This window comes from Notothenia rossii (genome assembly GCF_949606895.1).
Source record: "Notothenia rossii genome assembly, chromosome: 2".
In the NCBI taxonomy this organism is placed as follows: Eukaryota; Metazoa; Chordata; class Actinopteri; order Perciformes; family Nototheniidae; genus Notothenia; species Notothenia rossii.
The window spans coordinates 3,813,869-3,825,871 of record NC_136904.1 but is presented as its reverse complement, the minus strand read 5'-3'; the positions used below and the strand labels follow the sequence as shown (position 1 = coordinate 3,825,871).

Below are 12,003 nucleotides of genomic sequence, written 5' to 3'. Positions count from 1 at the left end.
TTGAATAGTAACTGTTGTGTTAGAAAGAATATAAATTAGATTCACGTGTGTGTGTGTGTGTGTGTGTGTGTGTGTGTGTGTGTGTGTGTGTGTGTGTGTGTGTGTGTGTGTGTGTGTGTGTGTGTGTGTGTGTGTGTGTGTGTGTGTGTGTGTGTGTGTGTGTGTGTGTGTGTGTGTGTGTGTGTGTGTGTGTGTGTGTGTGTGTGTGTGTGTGTGTGTGTGTGTGTGTGTGTGTGTGTGTGTGTCAGCCTGTGCCCTGCAGTTTCTTAATGAGCGAAACATCTCTCACCTGGACTTGAAACCTCAAAACATCCTCCTCAGCGGGTCCATCCTAAAACTGGCAGGTGATCACACACACACACACACACACACACACACACACACACACACACACACACAGATACATGAACTGAATAACTATTGTTGTATTAGTAGTAATGCTTATTACTTGGTCACTATTTACAATTTCCCCAAAAGATTGCACAAACAAATAAATAAAGTAGTTTGTGCTTTTTTGTCTTGTTGCACAGGCCCAAAGTTTCCTTCTAAAGCTACATATGTATTAAATCCCCTAAGCCATCATTGTCTTTATGTATACTTACACTCAACTGTATGTAACACATGTTCACATATTAGTGTTGTTGTTTTACTCTTCTATGCCGATAGAATTTTTATTTTAGCCCTTTATTTCACGTTTACTCTCATTTGTTATAATTATAGAAATATTTTAAAGACATTTTATTTGATTGGGTCTTTGTTTTTTACATATATATAATTTTTAATTTGTTCTAATCTGGAGAAACTGTTACCAAACCTAACTCCCCTCGGAAGAAATAATGAACTGTTTGTCTGATAAACTGCATTTCCTCTCTGCTCTCTCCCAGACCTCCACAGCTCAGCCTTTAATTGAATCTCTAATTAAAGGCTAATTCAAACTCTGACTACTTTTAAATCCAGGCTGAAGACTTTTCTTTTTGACGCTGCTTTTAATTGATATTCATATCTCACAGTGCTCTGTAACTTTTATTCATTACATTACATTTAGCTGAGGCTTTTATCCAAAGCAACTTACAATAAGTGCGTTCGACCAACAAAGTAGAAAACTTGAAGAAAACAGAATCATATAAGTACATCAGGTTTCATAGAGCTAAAACATTTCAAGTGCTACTCAACTGGCTTTAGATAAGCCAGCCCTTTATTAGTATATAAGTGCTTTGTTAGTAATTCTATCTCTGGAAGTGGAGTCTAAAGAGATGAGTTTTCAGTCTGAAGAAGATGTGTAAGCTTTCTGCTGTCCTGATTTCAATGGGGAGCTCATTCCACCATTTTGGAGCCAGGATAGCAAACCCACGTGTTTTTGCTGATGGGAACTTGGGTCCCCCTCGCAGTGCGGGTGCAGCGAGCTGTTTGGCTGATGCAGAGCGGAGTGCACGTGCTGGGGTGTACGGTTTAACCATGTCCTGGATGTAGGAAGGGCCAGATCCATTCGCAGCATGGTACACCAGTGTCTTGAAGTGGATTCTAGCAGTTACCGGAAGCCAGTGAAGGGAGCGGAGGAGCGGTGTGGGAACATTTGGGAAGGTTGAAGACCAGACGAGCCGCTGCATTCCGGATGAGCTGCAGAGGTCGGATGGCACATGCAGGTAGACCAGCCAGGAGGGAGTTGCAGTAGTCTAGGCCTGAGATGACGAGAGCCTGGACCAGAACCTGCGTCTCTTTCTGGGTCAGCTGGGGACGTATCCTCCTGATGTTGTAAAGAGTGTATCTGCAGCAGCGGGTTGTAGCAGCGATGTTTGCAGTGAAGGACAGTTTGTTATCTAGGGTCACACCCAGATTCCTTGCAGTCTGAGTCGGGGAAACAACAGAGGGGCCGATGTTGATTGTTAGGTCAAGAGTGGGACAATCTTTTCCCGGAAGGAAAAGCAGTTCAGTCTTGTCAAGGTTGAGCTTGAGGTGGTGAGCAGACATCCACCGAGAGATGTCTGCTAGACAATTCATGTACCTGTGTTATTCTTGTTTTTATTATCTTTGCTTTTTAAATGCTATTTTATAATATGTTTCTTAATGTCTTTCATTTTTGTAAAGCACTTTGAATTGCCTTGTGTTGAAAATTGCTATAAATGCACTTGCCGTGTGTCAGAAAACTCTCACTCGTCCCCGGCTTCAACCTCAGGATCCATGTATCTGTGATCCTCTCCAGAATGGAAGGAGTCATCACATACAGAGCATCAACTAGTTCCTGAACAGTGTCTTTCACATGCTGATATCCAAGAGAGGGAGTTCCACAGTCACAAGATGGAGGAATAGAAAGCAGTATTCAATGTTTACTTCAGATTAGCTCCACGTCAGAAATGATCATGCTTGTAATATGTCTCTCTCCATAGAGGCTGAATCATCATGTTAATCACAGAGCTATCATATGCCTCAAACAGTCCTGATGCTCTTCTAGCTAATCACACATCCTGTCATGTTCACAGCTACAGTTGATACCTTTGTTATCATGTTGCTCTCATGTTGGAAGAGGACATTCAGGATTTTCCCAACACCTTGCCTTGCCTCTACTGTTGGTGCCTCGTCTCAGACCTGTCACATTGAATCGTGTTTCCCTCTGTGATTTGCTCTCAGATTTTGGCTTTGCTCAGTACATGTCTCCGTGGGATGAGCAGAGTTCCCTGAGAGGCTCTCCGCTCTACATGGCTCCGGAGATGGTGTGCCGACGGCAGTACGACTCCAGAGTGGATCTGTGGTCCGTGGGCGTCATCCTCTACGGTCAGTAAGAGAAAACATGGATCACACAACGCCTCAAATATTCTGTTAGTTGTAATGCTACTTTTCAGAGAGGGCAAGAGTACACATCCTTTCCTCAAGTAGAAGTACAGATACTCATGTTTAAAAATACTCTGGTGAAAGTAGAAGTACTGACTAAACTTCTTTACTCAAGTCAAAGTAAAGAGGGCTTTGAAATGTACTTCAGTAAAAAGTACCCATAACTAGCAGCTGTTTTAAAGAGTACCTGACCTCCCTTTATATTAATAGAACAATAATGTCATTGTTAGCTAATGAATGTTTCCATGCTGAACAACGGCAACATGACAACGTTTTCATTGGTCCCTCTTCTTTAGAGAAGACCAGGAAATGATGGATACACGGATCGTGTTCAAATCAATAGGCACGCAATGACTCTAAATAATAATGATCACGCCACCAAACACACATTCAGACTAAAGGAACCAGCCTGTTTGGAAAATGTGAGAAGTAGAAAGTACAGGTATTTGGGTTCAACATGTGAGAAGTAGAAAGTACAGGTATTTGAGTTCAACATGTAAGAAGTAGAAAGTACAGGTATTTGTGTTCAACATGTAAGAAGTAGAAAGTACAGGTATTTGAGTTCAACATGTAAGAAGTAGAAAGTACAGGTATTTGTGTTCAACATGTAAGAAGTAGAAAGTACAGGTGTTTGAGTTCAACATGTAAGAAGTAGAAAGTACAGGTATTTGAGTTCAACATGTGAGAAGTAGAAAGTACAGGTATTTGAGTTCAACATGTAAGAAGTAGAAAGTACAGGTATTTGTGTTCAACATGTAAGAAGTAGAAAGTACAGGTATTTGTGTTCAACATGTAAGAAGTAGAAAGTACTGGTATTTGTGTTCAACATGTAAAAAGTAGAAAGTACAGGTATTTGAGTTCAACATGTAAGAAGTAGAAAGTACAGGTATTTGAGTTCAACATGTGAGAAGTAGAAAGTACAAGTATTTGAGTTCAACATGTAAGAAGTAGAAAGTACAGGTATTTGTGTTCAACATGTAAGAAGTAGAAAGTACAGGTATTTGAGTTCAACATGTAAGAAGTAGAAAGTACAGGTATTTGAGTTCAACATGTGAGAAGTAGAAAGTACAAGTATTTGAGTTCAACATGTAAGAAGTAGAAAGTACAGGTATTTGTGTTCAACATGTAAGAAGTAGAAAGTACTGGTATTTGTGTTCAACATGTAAGAAGTAGAAAGTACTGGTATTTGAGTTCAACATGTGAGAAGTAGAAAGTACAGGTATTTGAGTTCAACATGTAAGAAGTAGAAAGTACAGGTATTTGTGTTCAACATGTAAGAAGTAGAAAGTACAGGTATTTGTGTTCAACATGTAAGAAGTAGAAAGTACAGGTATTTGTGTTCAACATGTAAGAAGTAGAAAGTACAGGTATTTGAGTTCAACATGTAAGAAGTAGAAAGTACTGGTATTTGTGTTCAACATGTAAAAAGTAGAAAGTACAGGTATTTGAGTTCAACATGTAAGAAGTAGAAAGTACAGGTATTTGAGTTCAACATGTAAGAAGTAGAAAGTACAGGTATTTGTGTTCAACATGTAAGAAGTAGAAAGTACAGGTATTTGTGTTCAACATGTAAAAAGTAGAAAGTACAGGTATTTGAGTTCAACATGTGAGAAGTAGAAAGTACAGGTATTTGAGTTCAACATGTGAGAAGTAGAAAGTACAGGTATTTGTGTTCAAAATGTAAGAAGTAGAAAGTACAGGTATTTGAGTTCAACATGTGAGAAGTAGAAAGTACAGGTATTTGTGTTCAACATGTAAGAAGTAGAAAGTACAGGTATTTGAGTTCAACATGTAAGAAGTAGAAAGTACAGGTATTTGTGTTCAACATGTAAGAAGTAGAAAGTACAGGTATTTGTGTTCAACATGTAAAAAGTAGAAAGTTCAGGTATTTGAGTTCAACATGTAAGAAGTAGAAAGTACAGGTATTTGTGTTCAACATGTAAAAAGTAGAAAGTTCAGGTATTTGAGTTCAACATGTAAGAAGTAGAAAGTACAGGTATTTGTGTTCAACATGTAAAAAGTAGAAAGTACAGGTATTTGAGTTCAACATGTAAGAAGTAGAAAGTACAGGTATTTGTGTTCAACATGTAAGAAGTAGAAAGTACAGGTATTTGTGTTCAACATGTAAAAAGTAGAAAGTTCAGGTATTTGAGTTCAACATGTAAGAAGTAGAAAGTACAGGTATTTGTGTTCAACATGTAAGAAGTAGAAAGTACAGGTATTTGTGTTCAACATGTAAAAAGTAGAAAGTACAGGTATTTGTGTTCAACATGTGAGAAGTAGAAAGTTCAGGTATTTGAGTTCAACATGTAAGAAGTAGAAAGTACAGGTATTTGTGTTCAACATGTAAGAAGTAGAAAGTACAGGTATTTGTGTTCAACATGTAAGAAGTAGAAAGTACAGGTATTTGAGTTCAACATGTAAGAAGTAGAAAGTACAGGTATTTGTGTTCAACATGTAAGAAGTAGAAAGTACAGGTATTTGTGTTCAACATGTAAAAAGTAGAAAGTTCAGGTATTTGAGTTCAACATGTAAGAAGTAGAAAGTTCAGGTATTTGTGTTCAACATGTAAGAAGTAGAAAGTACAGGTATTTGTGTTCAACATGTAAGAAGTAGAAAGTACAGGTATTTGTGTTCAACATGTAAGAAGTAGAAAGTACAGGTATTTGTGTTCAACATGTAAGAAGTAGAAAGTAAAGGTATTTGTGTTCAACATGTAAAAAGTAGAAAGTTCAGGTATTTGAGTTCAACATGTAAGAAGTAGAAAGTACAGGTATTTGTGTTCAACATGTAAGAAGTAGAAAGTACAGGTATTTGTGTTCAACATGTAAAAAGTAGAAAGTACAGGTATTTGTGTTCAACATGTAAGAAGTAGAAAGTACAGGTATTTGTGTTCAACATGTAAGAAGTAGAAAGTACTGGTATTTGTGTTCAACATGTAAAAAGTAGAAAGTACAGGTATTTGAGTTCAACATGTGAGAAGTAGAAAGTACAGGTATTTGTGTTCAACATGTAAGAAGTAGAAAGTACAGGTATTTGAGTTCAACATGTAAGAAGTAGAAAGTACAGGTATTTGTGTTCAACATGTAAGAAGTAGAAAGTACAGGTATTTGTGTTCAAAATGTAAGAAGTAGAAAGTACAGGTATTTGTGTTCAACATGTAAGAAGTAGAAAGTACAGGTATTTGAGTTCAACATGTGAGAAGTAGAAAGTACAGGTATTTGAGTTCAACATGTAAGAAGTAGAAAGTACAGGTATTTGAGTTCAACATGTGAGAAGTAGAAAGTACAGGTATTTGTGTTCAACATGTAAGAAGTAGAAAGTACAGGTATTTGAGTTCAACATGTAAGAAGTAGAAAGTACAGGTATTTGAGTTCAACATGTAAGAAGTAGAAAGTACAGGTATTTGTGTTCAACATGTGAGAAGTAGAAAGTACAGGTATTTGAGTTCAACATGTAAGAAGTAGAAAGTACAGGTATTTGAGTTCAACATGTAAGAAGTAGAAAGTACAGGTATTTGAGTTCAACATGTGAGAAGTAGAAAGTACAGGTATTTGAGTTCAACATGTAAGAAGTAGAAAGTACAGGTATTTGTGTTCAACATGTGAGAAGTAGAAAGTACAGGTATTTGTGTTCAACATGTAAGAAGTAGAAAGTACAGGTATTTGTGTTCAACATGTAAGAAGTAGAAAGTACAGGTATTTGTGTTCAAAATGTAAGAAGTCAAAGTAAAAAGTCGTCAGAAAAATAAGTAGTGGAGTAAAGATACCAGAAAAATGTACTTAAGTACAGTAACAAAGTATTTGTACTCCACTACTTCCCACGTCTGCTGCTTTGTAAAAAGATAAAAGGCAAGATTTAATTGATTGAGTCCCAGCATCTTGATACATAAAGTTATGCACATAATTTGAAAAGTAAACACAAATAAAATGTAACATCTCAAAATAGAAAAAATAAAACGGAACAAAATATATACATGTTGACCGTGAAAGATACACATTTTCCCCATTTACTGTGGTACAGTAAAGGTTTGTTGTCACACTACAGTAATGGCTCTGTGTGAGTAACAACATAATACAGGAGTCATTTACAATTTCTCAACAAAGACTTGATATTTAAGGTTGCCTAAATAAGATTATTATTTAGTCAACTTTATTGTCAATCAAGTTTGTGTGTGCAGAGAGATCGAAATACCGTTTCCCACAATCCCGATTACAAAAACAAATATATATAAAAATATGTATAAAATATGTATATCCTATACAAAATCAACAGACACATTTAAACACATGCACACATTAAGGTAAAAACACAACAATCAATATATACAAAACAACAGTCACTTCAATATCTTTGGGAATGCACATTAGTTCCAGACTGTCCATAGCAGTGTAGAAAGTGTCTGGTTTTGAGTGTGTGAGTGTGCGTGGGGTCTCACTCTGTTACAGGAAATGCATCACTTTTTGTTGGTAAAATCACTGCAGATGAACTTAACACTGTTTCTGTTCTTTTAGAGGCACTTTTTGGGCGAGCACCATTCGCATCAAGATCATATGCTGAACTGGAGGAGAAGATCCGGAGTAACCAACCTATTGAGGTCAGATTCGTGAAATTAATTAGTTATTTATTAGTGACATTTTGTTAATATCACAACGTACTCACTGTGCACCCTGGTGGTGTGAAATAAAGCTCCAGCGTGCTACGTATTCCTCACTTGATGGATACTCAAAATGTCACAAACTCTAATTTCATAATGAACTTTATTTAAAGAGCACGTTTCAAACAACAGATGCACAATGACGTGCAATCAAAAGCACATTTTAAACAAGGCCAAAAAGACAAAACACTTTGATATGAAGACTGTGGAAATAGTAATAAAATAACTAAAATATATAAAAGAGAATGATTGAAGAACATAATGGGAGCTACATTCATTATAAGCCCAGTTACATAAATAGACAGTCACATGACATGACATGTCATACTATGTCTAGATTATCTGTAGAGCACATTTTGGAAAAGGACTAGATGTCAGTTTGCCACTGCATCAAAGGTCAGAGTTACTCACTATTGGTATGAGACTATTAGAAAGTGTACACACACTAACAACGCCTGGGAATAAGAGAACTGAAATAATAAATCATATTTGATGAGGCACCTCAGTGAGCATGTTATTCTTGTAGTTACGTTTTTATTGCTCACACTGAACAACAGCTGTAATTAAAAACACATTACCCCTGACTCCTGAGTTTTCTCTCTCCCAGTATTTGTGAATCTTTGCCATTAAACCACTAGGTGGCAGACTTTCACACTTTACCCTCGTCCCCCTCAGGACTCAGTCACGATTCAGGAACCTTTATAAAGTTAAATGGAAAATCTGGGATAGAAATAAAATACTCTTTTGTCGACAGGCCGATACAACATTTACAATTATGACCTGTTATTAAAAAAAAAAATATCTCTACCATAAGTTGATTTTTTAAAAAGGCCGAATTCTGTTTTTGAGTCTTCCCTTCCCTGTAGTGTGTTCTGTAGGTTTTAGTGCATGTAAATAGTCGGCAAAGGCTAAAGTCCCTGCGTTATGGCCCTATACATATTAATGTGTTTGAAAACTCCCATGTAAAAATAAACGTAACAGACTGCTTGAAACTAAAGTAATATCTGTGTCGCCGTCCTAGTCGTGTGTGAACATTTGATTTTATGATTATCCCGGACAAATATATTGCAATTCATTTTTATCCCAATAATCGTCTATACAGACATAACACTCTGAAAGTGGCACTTGAACAAACTGGACTAACGAGTTACAGATATTTAACTCTAAATTGACATTACAGCTGATTGCATGCACACACAACCTGTGTATCACCTTTATAACAGTGGAAGATAACGGTATACTGTAAAAGATGGAGGGCTTTCACAACACTTGTCTCTCTTGTGTAGACTGCAGCTAAATGGATTAGCATATGGCTCATTACCCAGGGATTCACTCAAGAGTTTTAAGGTCATCTTTAGATTTTTCCTTGTGAGACTTGAAGGTCTTTGGCAACAATCCGCTGTCCTTTTCCCCGGGGATTGTCCTGTGGATTTACTGCAACATAATAAGGTCATGTTTTGTGCCTCAGCTGCCTCCCGGGGCCCGAGTATCCAAGAACTGCAGAGACCTTCTTCTGCGGCTGCTGGACAGAAACCCTGACGCCCGGATCACCTTTAAAGAGTTCTTCACGCACCCTTTTGTGGATATGGAGCACATGCCGAGTGCAGAAAGCCTAGTGAAAGCGGTGAGAAGAAAAAGAAAGTGTACGCTGGTGGGAAGTAGTGGAGTACAAATACTTCGTTACTGTACTTCAGTACATTGTCCTGGTATCGGTACTTTACTCCACTACTTATTTTTCTGACGACCTTTTACATGTTGAACACAAATACCTGTACTTTCTACTTCTTACATGTTGAACTCAAATACCTGTACTTTCTACTTCTTACATGTTGAACTCAAATACCTGTACTTTCTACTTCTCACATGTTGAACCCAAATACCTGTACTTTCTACTTCTTACATGTTGAACTCAAATACCTGTACTTTCTACTTCTTACATGTTGAACTCAAATACCTGTACTTTCTACTTCTCTCATTTTCCAAACAGGCTGGTTCCTTTAGTCTGAATGTGTGTTTGGTGGCGTGATCATTATTATTTAGAGTCATTGCGTGCCTATTGATTTGAACACGATCCGTGTATCCATCATTTCCTGGTCTTCTCTGAAGAAGAGGGACCAATGAAAACGTTGTCATGTTGCCGTTGGTCACCATGGAAACATTCATTAGCTAACAATGACATTATTGTTCTATTCATATAAAGGGAGGTCAGGTACTCTTTAAAACAGCTGCTAGTTATGGGTACTTTTTACTGAAGTACATTTCAAAGCCTCTTTACTTTGACTTGAGTAAAGAAGTTTAGTCAGTACTTCTACTTTCACCAGAGTATTTTTAAACACGAGTATCTGTACTTCTACTTGAGGAAATTATGTGTGTACTTTTACCCTCTCTGGCGCTGGCATGTGTGTCTATCTATTCTCTACATGACCATGAATAATGTGTGTGTAATCGGCTGAGCTCATGTGTTAGGTTTTCCCTTCACGCATGACTGCATGCACTGACTTTTATCCACCCGGGAAATACACTATGCATTATTTTATTTCCATTTTTTTGTATTCTAGCCTTTTATGCTTTTAACCTTTTTTATATTACCATATTTTATTCAATATGCTCCTTAGATAACTTTTATTTTAATTTTATTTTCTCCTAGCATTGTGAAGCACCTTGAGATGATATTGTTTTTAAAGTGTGCTATATAGAAAAATTTTATTATTATTATTATTATTATTATTCAGGCTCTCACATAATTATATTTCTGTAAATATTGTCTTTATTTTTCATTTGATACAATAGTCTTAAGTAGCTTTTATAATTTGTATTGCTACGTTTTGATCTTTCTCTGTCTTTGCATGCACCCTTTCTACCAAAGCAAATTCAGTAGTTTAACAGCAACAGGGTGAGAATGAAAAACAGGACAGCACAGATTCATTTAGTGATGCCACTTCCTGTTTCCTGTCTTCAGAAGGCGATGGTGCTGCAGGCGGTTCAGAAGGACCAGGAGGGAGAGAGAGACGCCGCGCTCTGTCTCTACTGCAGCGCTTTGGAGCACTTTGTCCCCGCTATCCACTGTAAGAGCATCACTTCCTGTCTGTGGAGCATCACTTCCTGTCTGTGGAGCATCACTTCCTGTCTGTGGAGCTTCACTTTCTGTCTGTGGAGCTTTAAATGTACCACACCACAGTTAACTTTTCCAAATGAAACCAAAACCAGAGGTGGAAGAAGTACTCAGATCTTGCACTTGAGTAAAAGTAGAAGTACTCAGATCTTGCACTTGAGTAAAAGTAGAAGTACCAGATATTGTACTTGAGTAAAAGTAGAAGTACTCAGGTCTTGCACTTGAGTAAAAGTAGAAGTACCAGATCTTGTACTTGAGTAAAAGTAGAAGTACCAGATATTGTACTTGAGTAAAAGTAGAAGTACTCAGGTCTTGCACTTGAGTAAAAGTAGAAGTACCAGATATTGTACTTGAGTAAAAGTAGAAGTACTCAGATATTTTACTTGAGTAAAAGTAGAAGTACCAGAGTGTAGGAATACTCTGTTACAGTAAAAGTCCTGCACTCAAAATGTTCCTCAAGTGAAAGTAGAAAAGTATTATCATCAAAATATAGTGAAAGTAGCGACAGTAAAAGTAGTCGTTGTGCAGATTGGTCCATTTCAGAATAATAGATATGATATGTTTTATAATGATTGATCATGAAAGTGTTCTCAAAGCTGCTAAAGGTGCAGCTAGTTTGAATGACTTTGTATACTGCAGGGTAGCTGGTGGATTTACTCCAGGTGGAACTAAAGTCTGATTCAACACTTGATTATATTTCACATCATTCATCCACATCTGTAAAGTAACTAAAGGGATTAAATACATGCAGTGGAGGGAAAGTACACCATGTACCTCTGAACTGTAGAGGAGTAGAAGAACACAGTAGCAATACATTTGAATACTCAAGTACAAGTACCTACACAAATGGTAATTAAGTAAATGTACTAAGTTACTTCCCACCACTGACCACGTCTTCTCTCCTCTGCAGACGAGACGGACCGACAGCGTAAAGAAACTCTCCGACAGAAGGTAGGTCTGACACTCTCTCTCTTTCTCTCTCCTTTCTCTATTCTCAACTTATGTAAGTGATTGTCTCTCATGTTAAAGGGCACTCTGAAGCGGCAAAAAACATTCCGTCAGCGAATCTAACACGGGTTTAAAAAAGGTCCGAGCAAAAAGTCATCGTGTGCATTTTATTTTCTTGATACCACAATATACAAGTACAACAGTTTATTTTTCTATTTTCTTGCCTCGTGCACACCCGATGGTACCGGGTCCCTCCCCATAAACACCGGGTCCCTCCCCATAAACACCGGGTCCCTCCCCATAAACACCGGGTCCCTCCCCATAAACACCGGGTCCCTCCCCATAAAAACTGGGTCCCTCCCCATAAACACCGGGTCCCTCCCCATAAACACCAGGTCCCTCCCCATAAACACCAGGTCCCTCCCCATAAACACCGGGTCCCTCCCCATAAACACCATGT

General features: G+C 37.7%; 1 protein-coding gene across 3 annotated transcripts in view; it reads left to right on the top strand.

Annotated features, from left to right (window-relative positions):
- ulk3 (unc-51 like kinase 3) overlaps window positions 1-12,003 on the top strand; it is a 40,914-nt gene that overhangs the window by 11,690 nt on the left and 17,221 nt on the right. For all 3 annotated transcript variants that reach the window (XM_079663474.1, XM_079663475.1, XM_079663476.1), the window contains exons 5-10: window positions 249-344; window positions 2,626-2,769; window positions 7,341-7,423; window positions 8,952-9,107; window positions 10,443-10,548; window positions 11,506-11,546. In XM_079663474.1, the coding sequence (XP_079519600.1) occupies window positions 249-344; window positions 2,626-2,769; window positions 7,341-7,423; window positions 8,952-9,107; window positions 10,443-10,548; window positions 11,506-11,546 (626 nt within the window). The remainder of the gene's footprint in view (window positions 1-248; window positions 345-2,625; window positions 2,770-7,340; window positions 7,424-8,951; window positions 9,108-10,442; window positions 10,549-11,505; window positions 11,547-12,003) is intronic.